General features: G+C 47.5%; 1 protein-coding gene across 1 annotated transcript; it reads left to right on the top strand.

Moving 5' to 3' along the window:
* Positions 1-8,598: 8,598 nt before the first annotated feature.
* LOC115937755 (protein SET) lies at positions 8,599-14,818 on the top strand. Its single transcript, XM_081811425.1, has 8 exons — positions 8,599-9,051; positions 10,598-10,655; positions 11,315-11,457; positions 12,037-12,140; positions 12,246-12,359; positions 13,490-13,660; positions 13,749-13,895; positions 14,513-14,818. Exons 1-8 carry the CDS (start codon positions 8,979-8,981, stop codon positions 14,534-14,536), a joined length of 834 nt encoding a protein of 277 aa, XP_081667551.1. The 5' UTR covers positions 8,599-8,978; the 3' UTR covers positions 14,537-14,818.
* The last annotated feature ends 109 nt before the right edge of the window (positions 14,819-14,927 follow it).

The raw sequence follows: 14,927 nt of genomic DNA, 5'->3' as shown, positions 1-14,927 counted from the left end.
AGTCCCGGGATCGAGTCCCGCATCGGGCTCCCTGCTCGGCAGGGAGTCTGCTTCTCCCTCTGACCCTCCTCCCTCTCATGCTCTCTGTATCTCATTCTCTCTGTCTCAAATAAATAAATAAAATCTTTAAAAATAAAAAAAATTAAAAAAAATTAAAAAAATATTTTATTTTTTAACTACTCTACATTGAACATGGGGCTCGAACTCAAAACCCCAAGATCAAGAATCACCTGCTTTACCGAATGAACTAGTCAGGTGCCCCTATTATTATTATTTTTTTTTAAGATTTTATTTGAGAGAGAGAGAACATGCGCACAAGCCGGGGGTGGGGGGAACAGAGGGGGAGAGAGACAAGCAGACTCCTGCTGAGCTCAGAGCCCAGCTCAGGGCTTGATTGCAGGACCCTGAGATCATGACCCAAGCTGAAGTCAGATGCTTAATGGACTGAGCCACCCGGGAGTCCCTGTTTTTTTTAATATAATATATTCAGAAGGTACAAAATTCAAAATGTACCACAAAGAGTGAAGCATTTCCCTCTTATTCCTATCCTCTCATTTGTCACCACCCAGTCCCCTCCTCAAGGTTGGGCTATGGCCTTCATAGGAGTCCTTCAGGGCTGTATTATAGGGATATAGGCAAATAAGTGAATATGTATTTTTTTTCTACCCCCCCTTTAACGCAGATGGTAACATACTAACTACTTGGTATGGGATTTTGCTTATTTCACATAGCCATGGCTCTGGTTCCCTATTTCGTTTGATGGTTATAAGGCATTCCATGGTTTGGATATATTCTTTGGTCCCCAGGAGCCTAAAGAAGCTGTTAGGTTGTTTCCAATAGTTTGCTTTTACAATGTTGCAAAGGAGGGGCGTCTGGGTGGCTCAGTCCATGAAGCTGGGGCTCTTTGATTTAGGCTCAGGCCATGATCTCAGGGTCGGGAGATCCAGTCAGGCTCTGTGCTGAGTGTGGAGGCTGCTTTAGATTCTCTCTCTCCCTCTCCCTCTGTGCCCCCCTCCCATACCCCCTGCTAGCTATGGTATGTGGACACTCTTGTGCCCCCCCACTCTCTCTCTCAAAATAAATAAATAAACAATGTTGCAAATGAATTGCTTCATACAGGTGCCATCTCCCTGCAATACAATGAAGCTATAGGATAAATTCCTAGAAGGAGAAATTCTGGGCCAAGGGTAGGTACTTTTGCACTTTCCATAGATATTCTGACGGCTAAATTGCCCTCTAAAGGAGCTATATCTCTTTAAGCTGCCACTAATAGGGAGAGCACCTCTCCTCACACCCTCTCCCAGGTAAGGTGTTTCTAAACTTCTGGATCTCAGGTTGGTGAGTTAAAAAAAAAAAGGAATCTCAAGGAAATTCCAGTTTGTGTTGATCTTATGAGGCATCTCTGGGCTACTCTTCATTTAGCCCCTTCTTTGTTCTAGGAACCCATCCAGTGTACCATCCTGTCAGTACACCCCGTCATGGCTGCTATAAGCCACGGATTTTGAGTTTGCCCCTCAGCTTCCAGAAGTGTCCTTTGCTGATACTCCCAGAAATCTTAGCCAAGGCGCCTTGTCCTTTCTTCCGGCACACATCCTGTTTCTTTTCCACTGCTTTGGCCAGCCAGCCACCTATTCTGTGGTTTGGGGTTTAGCTGACTCCCAGTTTCATCAAAAGAGAGTTTTCATTTTTTCCTCCTTACTGTTTTTGGACAATTCCGTAGTAAAAACAGTGAAAAGATGACCCTTTATCCTCAAATTGAAAATCCTAAAAGAAAGAGGCAGGCATTATTATCACCCAATTTACAGGTATAAACAGCAAGACTGAGGCTGGTTAAAAGGTGCATCCCTGTGATCAAGTGACCCCAAGACCCTGGTTCTAGCTATAACTCAAGTTATTCTCCTCATGACCTTAGGCAAATCACTTTTCAGGTCTTAGCTTGTTAATCTGTAAATCAACATAGTTGTGGCTTTCAAAATGTCTTAGAAGGAGCCCAAAGTCCCTCAGAAACTGACAAAGAATGGAGGGATGGAGGGGAATGAGAGGTGGTGGTGTGTGTGTGGGGGGTCTTCTTCCAGAAAGAGCTGAGCTTTTTATCAATATTAACATCACAGACTTATGCCTAAGATTTATTTTATTTTTTTTAAAGATTTATTTATTTATTTATTTGACAGAGAGACAGCGAGAGAGGGAACACAAGCAGGGGGAGTGGGAGAGGGAGAAGCAGGCTTCCTGCTGAGCAGGGAGCCTGATGCGGTGCTCGATGCGGGGCTCGATGCGGGGCTCGATGCGGGGCTCGATGCGGGGTTCGATGCGGGGCTCGATCCCAGGATCCTGGGATCACGACCTGAGCCGAAGGCAGATGCTTAACAACTGAGCCACCCAGGCACCCCAATGCCTAAGATTTATTTTGTTAAGAGATTAATTGATGGGGAAAAACAAACCCTTTTTTTAAAGATGGAAAATCATTGCACCATCTCAGAGGTTACAAACTCATGGCTTACAGAATGAAAGTAGCCTGGCCAACGTGTTTGATTTCGTCCACAAAGTATTTTAAAATATTTAATTCGTGGGATGCCTTGGTGGCTCAGCCGGTTAAGCGGCTGCCTTCAGCTCAGGTCATGATCCTAGGGTCCTGGGATGAAGTCCCACACCGGGCTCCTTGCTCAACAGGGAGCCTGCTTCTCCTTCTGCCTGCCACTCCCCCTGCTTGTGCTCACTCTCTCTCTCTCTGATTTAAAAACAAAGAAATAAATAAAATATTTAATTTGTTGCTAATTTTTAAAAAATCCAGAGAGTTCACATTAAAAAAAAAATGTACCTCTAGCTTCTCTTTAGGAAGACCAGAAACCTGACAACACAGATTTCACAAATCAGATACAGTGGTGTAGCAAGCCCGAGATCCAGAAACCAGGCACCAGGGGGACTCCAGAGGCCCTTCGTGCCCCCTTTCAATAACATCTCTCTTCAAGGCTAGGTTAACCACACTCTGGACTTCTCCTAAGCATAGATCAGTTTTGCCTGTTTCTGTACTTTATATAAATGAAATCACATAGCCTATCCTATTTTGTGTCTTGTGTCTTTCATTCAACACTACATTTGTAGGCTGTAACCACATCATGGCATGCAGTTGTGGTTCGTTCATTTTCAATGCTTTATCATATTCCATTGTGTGAATATTTCACAATGTATTCATTCCAGTATTGATATTTTCGTTTTCAGATTTTTACTATTATGAGTCTTATTATGACCATTCTTATACACGTCTATCACACATATTAGAATACACGGGTAAGCATTTCTGTTGGGAATATAACCAGGAGCAGAAGTGCTGAACATAAGTTCAGTTTGGGTGGAGTTGGCAGTTCTCCAGAGTGGTTGTACCACTCTGCCTTCCACTAGCTCCGGTGAAATCCAGTTGCTTGCTTATACATAGTTATTACCTGACAGGCTGCAAGAGGCACTGAAGTTTGTGACCCCCCCCTCCCTTCATCCCCCCAGACAAGATGCCTTCTAAAGATTCTTCAAACTCAACCTCCTGTCTTTTTCCAAAATGAGTGTAGAATGAAATGCTCCAAGTCTTCTCAAGGGCACCTTCTTTTCCCTCTTCCTTTGTAATTCTTGACTGGGAATCCTGTATTTCAATGTTCATTTATGTCTCAGAGCTGAGACCTGGAGTTTGGGTGGGAGTTAGCCAGACATGGAGACGGAGGTGAAGTTAATGGCCCTGAAGAATGTTCCAGGCTGAGGTAAGGCAAGGGCATGTTTAAATCTAGAGGCCAAAAGGGAAAAAAAAAATAAAGAAGAAGAAGAAGAAGAGGACAAGTTCTCAGTGGGGGCAGGTCTGCCTATCTAGAGGATTTAGGAAAGGCTGCTGGTGTTTCCAGTCACTACCGAGAGGGTCCTAGAGAGGAAAGAACTTCTCCCACAGGAAATACCTCCTCCTGCCCACCCAGTGCAGAGAATGCCCCGTAGGGAACTGCAGAGAGCAACTAAAAGAAGTCAATCTTGATTGGAGGGTGGGAGGGAAGGGATGAGGCTAGGGGAGGGGATGGGGTGGGTGTCCCACTGTCATGTAAATATCCCTTCCTGGCTGCCAATCCAGTAGATTTAAACCTCCGCCACCTGGGGCAGCTCCAGCAAGCGGGCTTTTTCCAGACGTTCCTCTCTCCTGGTTTCGTGGAGTTTCCTCACAGCATGGCCCCCAAACGCCAGTCTTCGCTCCCGCCTCAAGCGAAGAAACCAAGACTACCTCCTGCCCCCAAGCCGCAGGAGACGTCGACATCTCAGCACTTGCCTAAGGGAGGTATGTTCCTACAACACTTAATCAGAGACTTAAGGGATTTTTTTCCCCCAGTGCCTTTTGAGATATGACCCCAAACACCCTGAAGGGTTTCAGCCCAGGATGGGCGAGTGGATTAGGTGATATGAAGCAAAAACTAGAAGGGGCGAAACTGAGAGACCTAGAGCACGTGGGAGCTCATCCCTGCCCCTAACCCAACACCTAAGGTGGGCTGTCTCCCAGCACCCAAACTCACTCCTCCTGGGTTCCCTGTCTTGGTAAGTGGCACCAATAGCCAGCCTGAGGCTGGGCGATGAGCGACCCCTTTCCTCTCTTTCACCCCTCCACATCCAGACAAATCCCCAAGTCCTGGTGGTTCTACCTCAGTACCTCTCCTATCCATCTACTTCCTTCCTGCGGCTGCTGCCTGCCCACAACTTTGGCCAGATTACTGCCACTCCTCTTGCTTCCAGCTTCCTCCTCCTCCTCCAACCCTCCAACCCCCCCACCCCCCATCCAGCTGTAGCAAAGCCAATCACGTGACTCCCTGGTTTAAAACCCTTGCCTCCCCATTGCCCTAGAGCTATCGACTAAGTGACTTCCCCGCGTCCCCCTGGCTCCTGGCCGCCCCTCCAGGTTCCTGCTCCCTGCGGCACCTTTCACTGCTCTTCTCTCTCTCACCTCAGGGCCTGGAAGACCACTTTTCCTCTGCCTGGATCACTCTTGTCTCCCTACCTGTGCTCCTCTCCTCCTGTAGCTTTCTGCTGATAAGTCACTTCTTGCAGGCGTTCTCCGAGCCACAGCTGCTGGGTGTTAGGAGCCCCCTTCTGCTCTTGTAGCGCTCAGAGTCCCCCCCCAGCCTGGCCCTTACCTCATTACATTGTCATTGTCTGTTTCACGTCTGCCCCTTCCTCCCCATTAACTGTTAACTTAGAGATGAGGGTGGGTTTTCCAGACACACTGCTTGGAACAGTCACAACGTGGTTTGTGTGATTGGGCCTCTCCGATGGAGTGGGGATATTGTGGGAACTTCAAGGGAGCTGGGTCTCTATAAGTAAGAAGACAGGAAAGTGTTGCCCTAGGAAAATGTGACAGCAGGCTGCCTAAGTGCAGAGGGGAGCAGCTCGGGAGCCCATAAATCTTCCTAATTTGCTGACATGGCTGAGACTCAGCCATGCTTGTGGAAGGAGCACTGGATGAGGAGTCCATATCATGGTGCTCCAGTGGGTCTGAAGGGTGATGTGTCAAGTTGACTTGAATGGGTCCCAGTCCATCCCCTTCCAAATGAGATGCAAAAGACCTGCCCAGCTGATGCCCCCCTGTGGTAAAGCTAGACAGCCAGGGTTCGAAACCTGGCTCTGGCTGACTGTGTGACCTTGCTGGGCAAGTGACATAACCTGTGCTTCCTTATTCTTCTGTAAGATGGGCTCAACAGAACCCATCTGTTAGGCTTGCTGTGTGGCTTAAATAGATATGAAACACTCAAGACATCGAATGGCTCATAATCAGTGCTCTTGATGGATAGTAAATTTCTTCCTACTTGTGAGCAGTAAAATGTGGATGAGTCCTCCTGGTCACCCTCTGTTTAGCTCCTTGGGAGAATCAACATGACCGGGAGGGATTAGAAGGTACAACCATAGCTCCTCCAGGGTGGTTCATCTAAATCCAAATGACAGCTTATGCCACCCCCTGGGCACTGGTCAGCCAGGCACAGTGCTAAGCACTTCTTTATCCATCAGCTCTCAAAACAGAAGCTGTGAATAATTCCATTTTACAGATCAGAAAAAGGAGGCTCAGAGAGGTGGAGGGGATAGGTTTTGAAGGCCATCCTAGCTAAGATTTCCTGGTCATCTTGGGACACTGCTGTGTTGTAGGGAATGCCCACATCTCATCCAATCTTTAAGCTGCAGGGCTCTCCATCAAAGGAAGCTGGGGAGGAGAGGAAAGGAGAAGAGAGGGAGGAATTCCTGGAGGGAGGTGAGAGGCCAAGGAGAGAATGCAGAACTCATGGATGATTTAGATTCGGGGAGACCACAGTGACTAATTCAGCATGGGTGAATTATCTCTTGGCATGTCCATGCCACTCCCTTGTTTACTGAAACTCTTGCCCTTTTGCTTTCTCTTTCTCTTCCACTTCCTAGTGTGTGCTCCCTGCATTCATCTTGAGAAGTGTTGTGGGAAAGGTCAGGAAGAGGAGCGGGATGGTTTTAAGGGCTGGGATGGTTGGAAAGGAGACTTGGAGCCCCTGCAGATGCATGGGAAACACAGGTAGATCAGGAACTTAGGAGATGCTCTGGGTCACTGCTACTCACAGCCTGTAAGCAGGCTTTGTCTGAAAACAGCAGCCCTCAGCATAGTGTTTTTCAGACCGTTTTATCCCATTAATGGGTCACAAAATCAATTTAGTGGAGTGTGACCTGCATTTAAAGAAAATAAAATAGAGTAGAAAATTAAAAGGCACATCACACTTAGTAAGGGTAAGTATTATTTTGTGTCTAGGTGTATACGGAGTCCTGATGTCAAATGTCAGGTCAAAAAATGGAAAAAAAAAAACAATCTTAGGGCAGGGGCCTTGTTATCCATTGGCATGGTTTAGAATTGTGGTTCTGCTACTCACATCAAAAAAAGTTGGATTTAGCTTTATGATGAGGGTGTTAATACCTACCTTGTATTTTGTGAGGATTAAATGAGAAAACACATGTATTTTATCACAGCCTGTGGCCCAGGGTGCATTCTTCAGCAGTGCACTAGAGCCTGGTGTTCTAATTCAGCGCTGTTCAGTGACATCACTGTGGTGGCAGGAAATTGACCATGAGAGTATTTATACACCACTGAAATCAGCAAATGCTACAAATCAGGGGTTTTGGTGTTTTGTTTTGTTTTTTTTTTTCTCTTCTGGGAGATGGTTGTCAAACATTTACCAGTTTATCACTGGTGCTAGTAATTCTTCCTTTAAAAAGCCTGTCCAACTGAGACAGGTGTGGGATTGAGCTGGGCTCAGGAGGGAAAGGATTAGATGAATCTCTGGGTTTGGGGGAGAGTCCCAAGAAGACATTTGTATTCTCTACCCATGGACTGTATGCCATTTATTTAACATTTATCTTTATCGATCACCTACCAATGGACTGTCTTGAACATTAAAGACACTGCTTGAGTTTTAAGAGCCGATAGTAAAACATGAGTGCTAGAAGGCAAATAATCCAACTCCAAATTCTGCTTACAAAGGCCCAGGGAGAGATTTCAGGCTTTTGGTGGTCCACCTCTTGGGACTCTGGAAGAGGGAGTAGAACAGTGGTGCATTTGCATTACCTGAAAAACATTATTTAAACAGAAATGCATTGGCCTTACTTAGTGGTTCAAGTCTTGGCCGCTAAAGCAGGTCTTGTAGGTCCTATCTCTGACATGGTGAAATGAATTTAACACTGCCCACGCCTTCGGGCGGAGTTGTGCCCCTCAATGAGATCTACTATTGCTGGGACTGGCTCCTAGCACGGTTTCTTGCAAACATTAGGCACCGAGTTGGGCAAAAAAGACGCGCAGATGAGCGTGGCCATCTCCCTGCCTTCAGAGGACTTCCAATTTGGCGCGGCCCTGCCTAAAAGTCACCAATCACACAACGTTCCCCTTTGTCAGCCTTTTTTTGAATTATATAATTTCAGAAATAGGTACAGAGAGGGAAGGTGACCTGCCCAAGTGCACACGGCCGTCTGGGCAGAGCTTGGACTAGAAGCCAGGAAAAGGCCTTGTAAGTGGACTGGACAGCTTCGGGGTTTGCAAACAAGCCTGAGTGAGTCCGAAGGGCGGCTTCCCCATCTGGAAAATAGGATGGAGATGTCGCCTTCCTTCACCCACGAAGAGGGATGCCCCAGCAGTGTCCCACGGCGCCTAACCCGGGGTGGGTGTATTTCTGGGCCCCCGGTGTGAAGCTAGGCTGTAACAAGGCCTGCACTTCTGGGGTGCTCTAACACCCCGCTCCGCGCCACCCGGCGGAGAAGGGAAGCCGCTCCGCCACCACGTGACACGCCCGCCGGGGGGCCTGCGCGCAGCCCGGCGAGGCCCCGCCCCTCGGGCCGCCGCGCGCCCGTAGCGCGCAAATGTCCCGGGTCGGGCTGGAGAAGGGGAAAGCGGGGGAGGGGAGCGCGGCGCGGGGGGCCGGCCCCGTACGTCGCGGCGTTCCTTCCTCCCGCCTCTCGGCCAGGCCCTGTGTCTCCTCGCCGCGGCTCCGCCCCCTCGTCCCGGCGCTCCAGCCAATGGCGGGGCGGCGCGAGCCTCTCCGGCCGGGGGCGGTGCGTGCGCGCGGGGCCTGGCGCGCCTGCGCCCTACCGCCCGCCCCTCGCCGTGAGGAGGAGGTGGAGGAGGAGGTGGAGGAGGAGGCGGCTCGGGGAGAGCGAGCAGCGAGCTGGACCGCGGAGCGTGAGTGAAGGAGCCGAGCCGCCTGCCCGCCCGCCGCCGCCTCCCCTCCGTAAGCAGGAGCCCGGGCCGGGGCCCGGCACGCCGCCCCAGCCCCTCCCTCGTCGTCAGGCCGCGAGGGCAGCGCGCGCGAGCCAGGGGGAGGGAGAGCGAGCGAGCGAGCGCCGGGAGGAGGCGGCCGGACCGAGCGAGCGCCCGCGCGTGTGGCGTGAGGGGAAGCCGCTGCCCGCCCCCTTCGCCTTCCCTTCTCTCCCCCTCCCCGCTCCCCCCCCGACCGCGGAGCAGCACCATGTCGGCGCCGGCGGCCAAAGTCAGTAAAAAGGAGCTCAACTCCAACCACGACGGGGCCGACGAGACCTCAGGTGAGGAGCAGGCGAGGCGGGGGCCGGCCCGCGCCGCCATCTTCGCCGCCCGCCCGGCCCGCAGGCCGCCGGCGGGGCCCGGGGCGCGCGGGGGGCGCTGGGCGGACGGGCCGGCGCGCGCCTCGGCGCCCTTTTTTGTGCGCGCGGGGCCGGGGCCGGGGTGGCGCCGCGGCGGCGGACGGCGCTGCGAGGCGGGGGCGCTGCGGCCTGCTCGGCGCGGGCGGAGGAGACCCCCCCTTCCTCTCCCCCCTCCCTCGCTCTCCTCCCCCTCCCTCCCTCCCGAGAAGCCTCTCTTTATTGTGCTCCGCCATGATGCCTCGCTCCCATCAGCCGCCGCCGCCGCCACATGGTGCGGCCGGACGCGGCCCCGCGGCCGGGCCTCCGCGCGGCTCCCCCTTCGCGCCCGGCCTGCGGGCGGCGCCCCCGCACCCGCACCCGGAGGCCGGCCCCGGCGCGGACCTCTGCCTGGAGCTGGGGCGGGGTGGGGGCGCGGGGAAGCACGCGGCCGGCCGCGCAGTGGGCCTGGCCCGCCCGGGAGGATGCTCTGGCCGGCCCCGGGCACACTTCCCACGTGGGGTGGCCACCCCGTCGCGGCAGAGCGCTGTGAAACCTGGCCCGGCGGCCAGCGTGTCGGAGGGGCTTTACAATGGCTCTCAGCAAACCTTCCAGCCTTGGCCGTAAAGGCTTTCTCGGCAGGGGGGCTGCAAAACCCGGGATGGTTACCGGAAATGAACCGCGCGATCAGGCCCCTTCACGCCCACTTAGCTTTGTAGGTTCTGCAGTCTTCACCGGACAAAAGGGCACCTCTTCCATAGCACACCCCTTTCCTTCCTCTGCCTTCCGTGGCTCATAGTTTTCAGACTTCATGCTTGCTCCCTGTAAGTGTGCTTCAGAATCGTGTGGGGCCTCATCTCAGATAAGCCCGCCTGAAATTGGGTTGGAGGGGAGAGAAAGGTCAGGGTCGAATCCTAGGGTTCTTATTCTAAGAAGGTGAAGTCCAGTGTTTTTACGATGGTCCGACAGATTCAAGAGCCTTACCTGTCAGGCATGTCTGATGTCTTTTAATTGTAATCGATACTGAGCAGTATTTTCAACTTTGTGTAAGAAGTGATTCTACCACTGAGATAGGTGGTGTCCTCATTTTCGTTATGGTCTTGGGTTAGTTTCCGTATTGGAGTTAACAGCTGGCATCATTCTGTTAACAGGTATATAATGTGATAAATAACAGTAAGAATTTTTGAATAAGGCTTATTCCTTATCTTTCATAATAGTAACTTTAGTAACTGGTCTCTTTCTTGTAAGGAAACTCTTGAAAAAGTGCTGCAAACATTCTTGAGTAGCCTAGCAGATTGCATGATTTGTGAATAGTCTTTTAATTAAAAATTTGTCAACTACAGGCATGAACACGTGGAGAGCATGCCTTGTAGTAGGCAGTTTCTTTTTTTAAAACTATTTTATTGATATGTCACATCACAGACTCTTAACATCAAGAAAACGAATTTCATATTGTAACTAGCATTGAGTCCTATACACCTTTTTCTTACAGAAAAAGAACAGCAAGAAGCAATTGAACATATTGATGAAGTACAAAATGAAATAGACAGGTAAAGTTTTTTGTAGTTTACTTTGCAGAAGTTTTCTGAGATGCAGCTTACAGCCTGGTAATCATTGAAACTATGGTCAAATAAATCTGTATCCACTGGCTAAGTGGGGATGATTATAACTTAGTTGGAAATATTTTGAAAGGTCAGTGTTAATTGCCTGTGAAAGACTTGTATGTTGACCAAAAAGTTTTTGAAGAAAGTACATTGACCTTGTAAAGCTTTGGTTTACTTTCAAAGGCTACAAGTTGTCTGAATTGCAGTGCCTGGGCTTCTGATAGTTTAGCATTATGGCATCAGTGTTGCTCCCACTTGGGTTATAACTTTGTTACTTTATTAGCACTTTTTTTTTTTTTAAACATCTGCTTGAGGTTGAAACAATTGAAGTTAGCCTGGTGATAGAGTTGGTGATGTAAATATACAATGTTACCAAAATGATCAGTTTGGGCACTTTAAGAACTGTTTAACTATTGAGTGTGTTGGTGAAGCATATCAGATTGCCATCTTAGTTTTGACTTGAGTGTCTAACTACAAAAATCTAGGTGTTTTGGTCATTATAAATAATTACTTTGTACTCTTCGAAAGCTAACATTCTGGAGTTTCAGCAATTTTTGTATTTGTCAAATACCATCATTGTCAATATTGTTTTTCATTTGCTTCAGACTTAATGAACAAGCCAGTGAGGAGATTTTGAAAGTAGAACAGAAATATAACAAACTCCGCCAACCATTTTTTCAGAAGAGGTCGGAATTGATCGCCAAAATCCCCAATTTTTGGGTAACAACATTTGTCAACCATCCACAAGGTATGTTGTATCAGAGCATTATTCCAGGGTATGGGATGTCTGTACTTGTTAGAGTGGAGGGACTTGGCTTGAGAACTTAGTCCAACATGTTGGTTACATGAGATTAAAACACGTAAGAGAGGGGAGGCTTGCATTTAAAGCTTTTTGTATTTTATTTTATTATTATTTTTAAAAGATTTTATTTATTTGACAGAGAGAGACACAGCGCGAGAGAGAACACAAGCAGGGGGAGTGGGAGAGGGAGAAGCAGGCTTCCCACTGAGCAGGGAGCCCGATGCGGGGCTCGATCCCAGGACCCTGGGATCACGACCTGAGCTGAAGGCAGACGCTTAACGACTGAGCCACCCAGGCGCCCCAAGCTTTCTGTATTTTAGAAGTGACTATATTCTAACTTGGAATTCTCTTTAATTACTTGGTAAAAGATAGTGACAGTTCTGACATTGAGCCATCTGGTTTGCACTTAATGGATTTATGAAATCAAAGATGCTCACTAAGTTTGGAAAATTTTTAAAGGCATCACTTGAATTGTTTGTTAATATTTGTTTAATACTCATTTGACCTATAAATTTCCTCATCTAGTGTCTGCACTGCTTGGGGAGGAGGATGAAGAGGCGCTGCATTATTTGACAAGAGTTGAAGTGACAGAATTTGAAGATATTAAATCAGGTTACAGAATAGATTTTGTAAGTATCAGTAACTCCTCTTGTTTGCCACTGTGGAAATGAATTGGAGCTTTGGTTGGAAGACCTGTTTGTATTGATTTCCAGTTCTCCAATCTTTTATTATAGTATTTTGATGAAAACCCTTACTTCGAAAATAAAGTTCTCTCCAAAGAATTTCATCTGAATGAGAGTGGTGATCCATCTTCAAAGTCCACCGAAATCAAATGGAAATCTGGAAAGGTATTTGAGGAATTGTTGGGGGAAGGTATCATTTTGTGTATTTTGGTTTAGTTGAACCATTTACCAGTACTTGCCACTTTGGTAATGTGTTCAATGCAGATCCTTAAAATGTAAAAAACTGTAGCCAAATATAATGGCTTGGAACTGTTGTTACAAATTGTAGTGCAAGTCTTTAAAGAAACAGGCTACATTTTTTTGATTTTCATATTGGTGACTGAGCTTTTTCAAATGGCTTGCTACTTCCCAAGCTACATTTTTGTCTGTGTTTTAATGGTGAACCCATATAAAATTATTTACTTAATTTTTAAAGGATTTTATTTTCTTTTTAAGATTTATTTATTTATTTGACAGACACACAGTGAGAGAGGGAACACAAGCAGGGGGAGTGGGAGAGGGAGAAGCAGGCTTCCCGCGGAGCAGGGAGCCCGATGCGGGGCTCGATCCCAGGACCCCGGGATCATGACCTGAGCCAAGGGCAGACGCCCAATGACTGAGCCACCCAGGCGCCCCAAGGATTTTATTTATTTGACAGAGACACAGCGAGAGCGGGAACACAAGCAGGGGGAGTGGGAGAGGGAGAAGCAGGCTTCCCGTGGAGCAGAGAGCCCGATGCGGGGCTCAGTCCCAGGACCCTGGGATCATGACCTGAGCCAAAGGCAGACGCTTAATGACTGAGCCACCCAGGCGCCCCTAAAATTTTTTTAAGATTTTATTTATTTCAGAGAGGGAGAGAGCAAGCATGAGTAGGGGGAGGGTAAAAGGGATAAGCAGACTCCATATTGAGCAGAGAGCCCTATGCATGGTTCCATCACAGGATGCTGAGCCACCCAGGGGCCCCCCATGTTAAATTATTATACTGTGTTATGGTAGTGGTTGTCAGAGTGGAACTAATTTTGTAAAAAAGCCAAATGGTACCTTTTCAGGAAAAGCTTGTACAAATTTGACAAGTCTTTGCAGACCTAGAATTCTGGGATTTCTTTTATTTACCTGCTGTATGTTTTATGATTTGTTTTAGATAACATACAAGTGTTACAAACAACCCCCCCCCCGTTTTGGGTTAAAATCTTAATTTATAGGGAATTTAGGTGTTGTGGAAAACCTGTGTCAAAAGTTCTTCTGTCTTCATTTAGGATTTGACGAAACGTTCAAGTCAAACACAGAATAAAGCCAGCAGGAAGAGACAGCATGAGGAACCAGAGAGCTTCTTCACCTGGTTTACTGACCATTCTGATGCAGGTGCAGATGAGTTAGGAGAGGTCATCAAAGATGATATTTGGCCAAATCCATTACAGTACTACTTGGTGAGTTGAGAATGTACTTTTATTCCAGGTTGTATTTGTCTCCTTTGTTTGAAAATTAGTTCCTCAGGTAACTCTTGGTTTTTTTAAGGTTCCCGATATGGATGATGAAGAAGGGGAAGGAGAAGAAGATGATGATGATGATGAAGAAGAAGAAGGATTGGAAGATATCGATGAAGAAGGAGATGAGGATGAAGGTGAAGAAGATGAAGATGATGATGAGGGGGAGGAAGGAGAGGTAAAAGAAAATTTGGTTAAGTCCAAAAAAAAGATCATCTCAAAGGATTTACCTTGTTATTTTGTGGGTTTAAATATATTGTATAATAGAACTGGCCAACTGATTGTGGGAGGATTTGTAGATGAGACAAGCTATTTTATTGTCCAGGATGGAAGAAGATTTTAATAAGGTCACTGTGTCCATGATTTAACTATGTAACTAGTTCTGCCTTTGTGGTTAGTACTCCATCCTGTCCTTCCCTGGCCAGTACTTAATGAAGGTGATACGGATAGTGCCGCTGGTCAGATTCTGAGATCTCTGAGTAACAGATTTGCATGTTTTGGATAAACATTAAAATTCTTATAGTGAGATTGGGATAGATGGGTTTTTGGTTTGTATTATTTGGTGTGAAAGAGGTGAGTGATTTTGGTGAGTGCTGAAAAGTTAACTAATTTATCTGAAACAATATCACTGGGTCTTGCAATTGAGATTTGATACAGATGGATTTGTAGGTTTGTAAAATTACAAGTCCCTGTAATGTGGTAGTTTGTTCTGTGGAAGTCTGTAAGTGTTTGAATGTTGAGGAATGACTTTAGAATTAACCTTTGAAGATTGACTGCCCACTTTTTTTCTTACAGGAGGATGAAGGAGAAGATGACTAATGGAACACTGATGGATTCCAACCTTCCTTTTTTTAATTTTCTTCAGTCCCTGGGAGCAAGTTGCAGTCTTTTTTTTTTTTTTTTTTTTCTCCTCTTGTGCTCATTCGCCCTGTTTTTTGAAGTCTCTTTTCTCTCCCTTTATACCATGGTTCTCAACTTATTTTGGGGGGAAATACCTTGAGCAGAATACAATGGGAAAAGAATCTCTACCCCTTTCTGTTCCAAATTCATTTTTATCCCTTCCTGTCTCAACAAAAACTTTATGGAATCAACACCACCGTGCTCTGTGGGAAAAAAGAAAAACCTTCTGCTCCCTTAGCTCTGCTGGAAGCTGGAGGGTGCTAGGCCCCTGTGTAGTAGTGCATAGAATTCTAGCTTTTTTCCTCCTTTC

Source organism: Leptonychotes weddellii, unplaced genomic scaffold (assembly GCF_054177405.1).
Source record: "Leptonychotes weddellii isolate Sample4059 unplaced genomic scaffold, ASM5417740v2 HiC_scaffold_757, whole genome shotgun sequence".
In the NCBI taxonomy this organism is placed as follows: domain Eukaryota; kingdom Metazoa; phylum Chordata; class Mammalia; order Carnivora; family Phocidae; genus Leptonychotes; species Leptonychotes weddellii.
Note: the sequence above shows the minus strand (reverse complement) of the source record. Positions and strands in the feature narration are given on the sequence as shown.

Excerpts from the sequence above, each read along its gene's own strand:
- LOC115937755 (XM_081811425.1), top strand. The coding sequence starts at position 8,979 with ATGTCGGCGCCGGCGGCCAAAGTCAGTAAAAAGGAGCTCAACTCCAAC. Across the intron at positions 12,360-13,489 it reads TCAAATGGAAATCTGGAAAG|GATTTGACGAAACGTTCAAG; the intron begins GTATTTGAGGAA and ends GTCTTCATTTAG. Across the intron at positions 13,896-14,512 it reads ATGAGGGGGAGGAAGGAGAG|GAGGATGAAGGAGAAGATGA; the intron begins GTAAAAGAAAAT and ends TTTTTCTTACAG.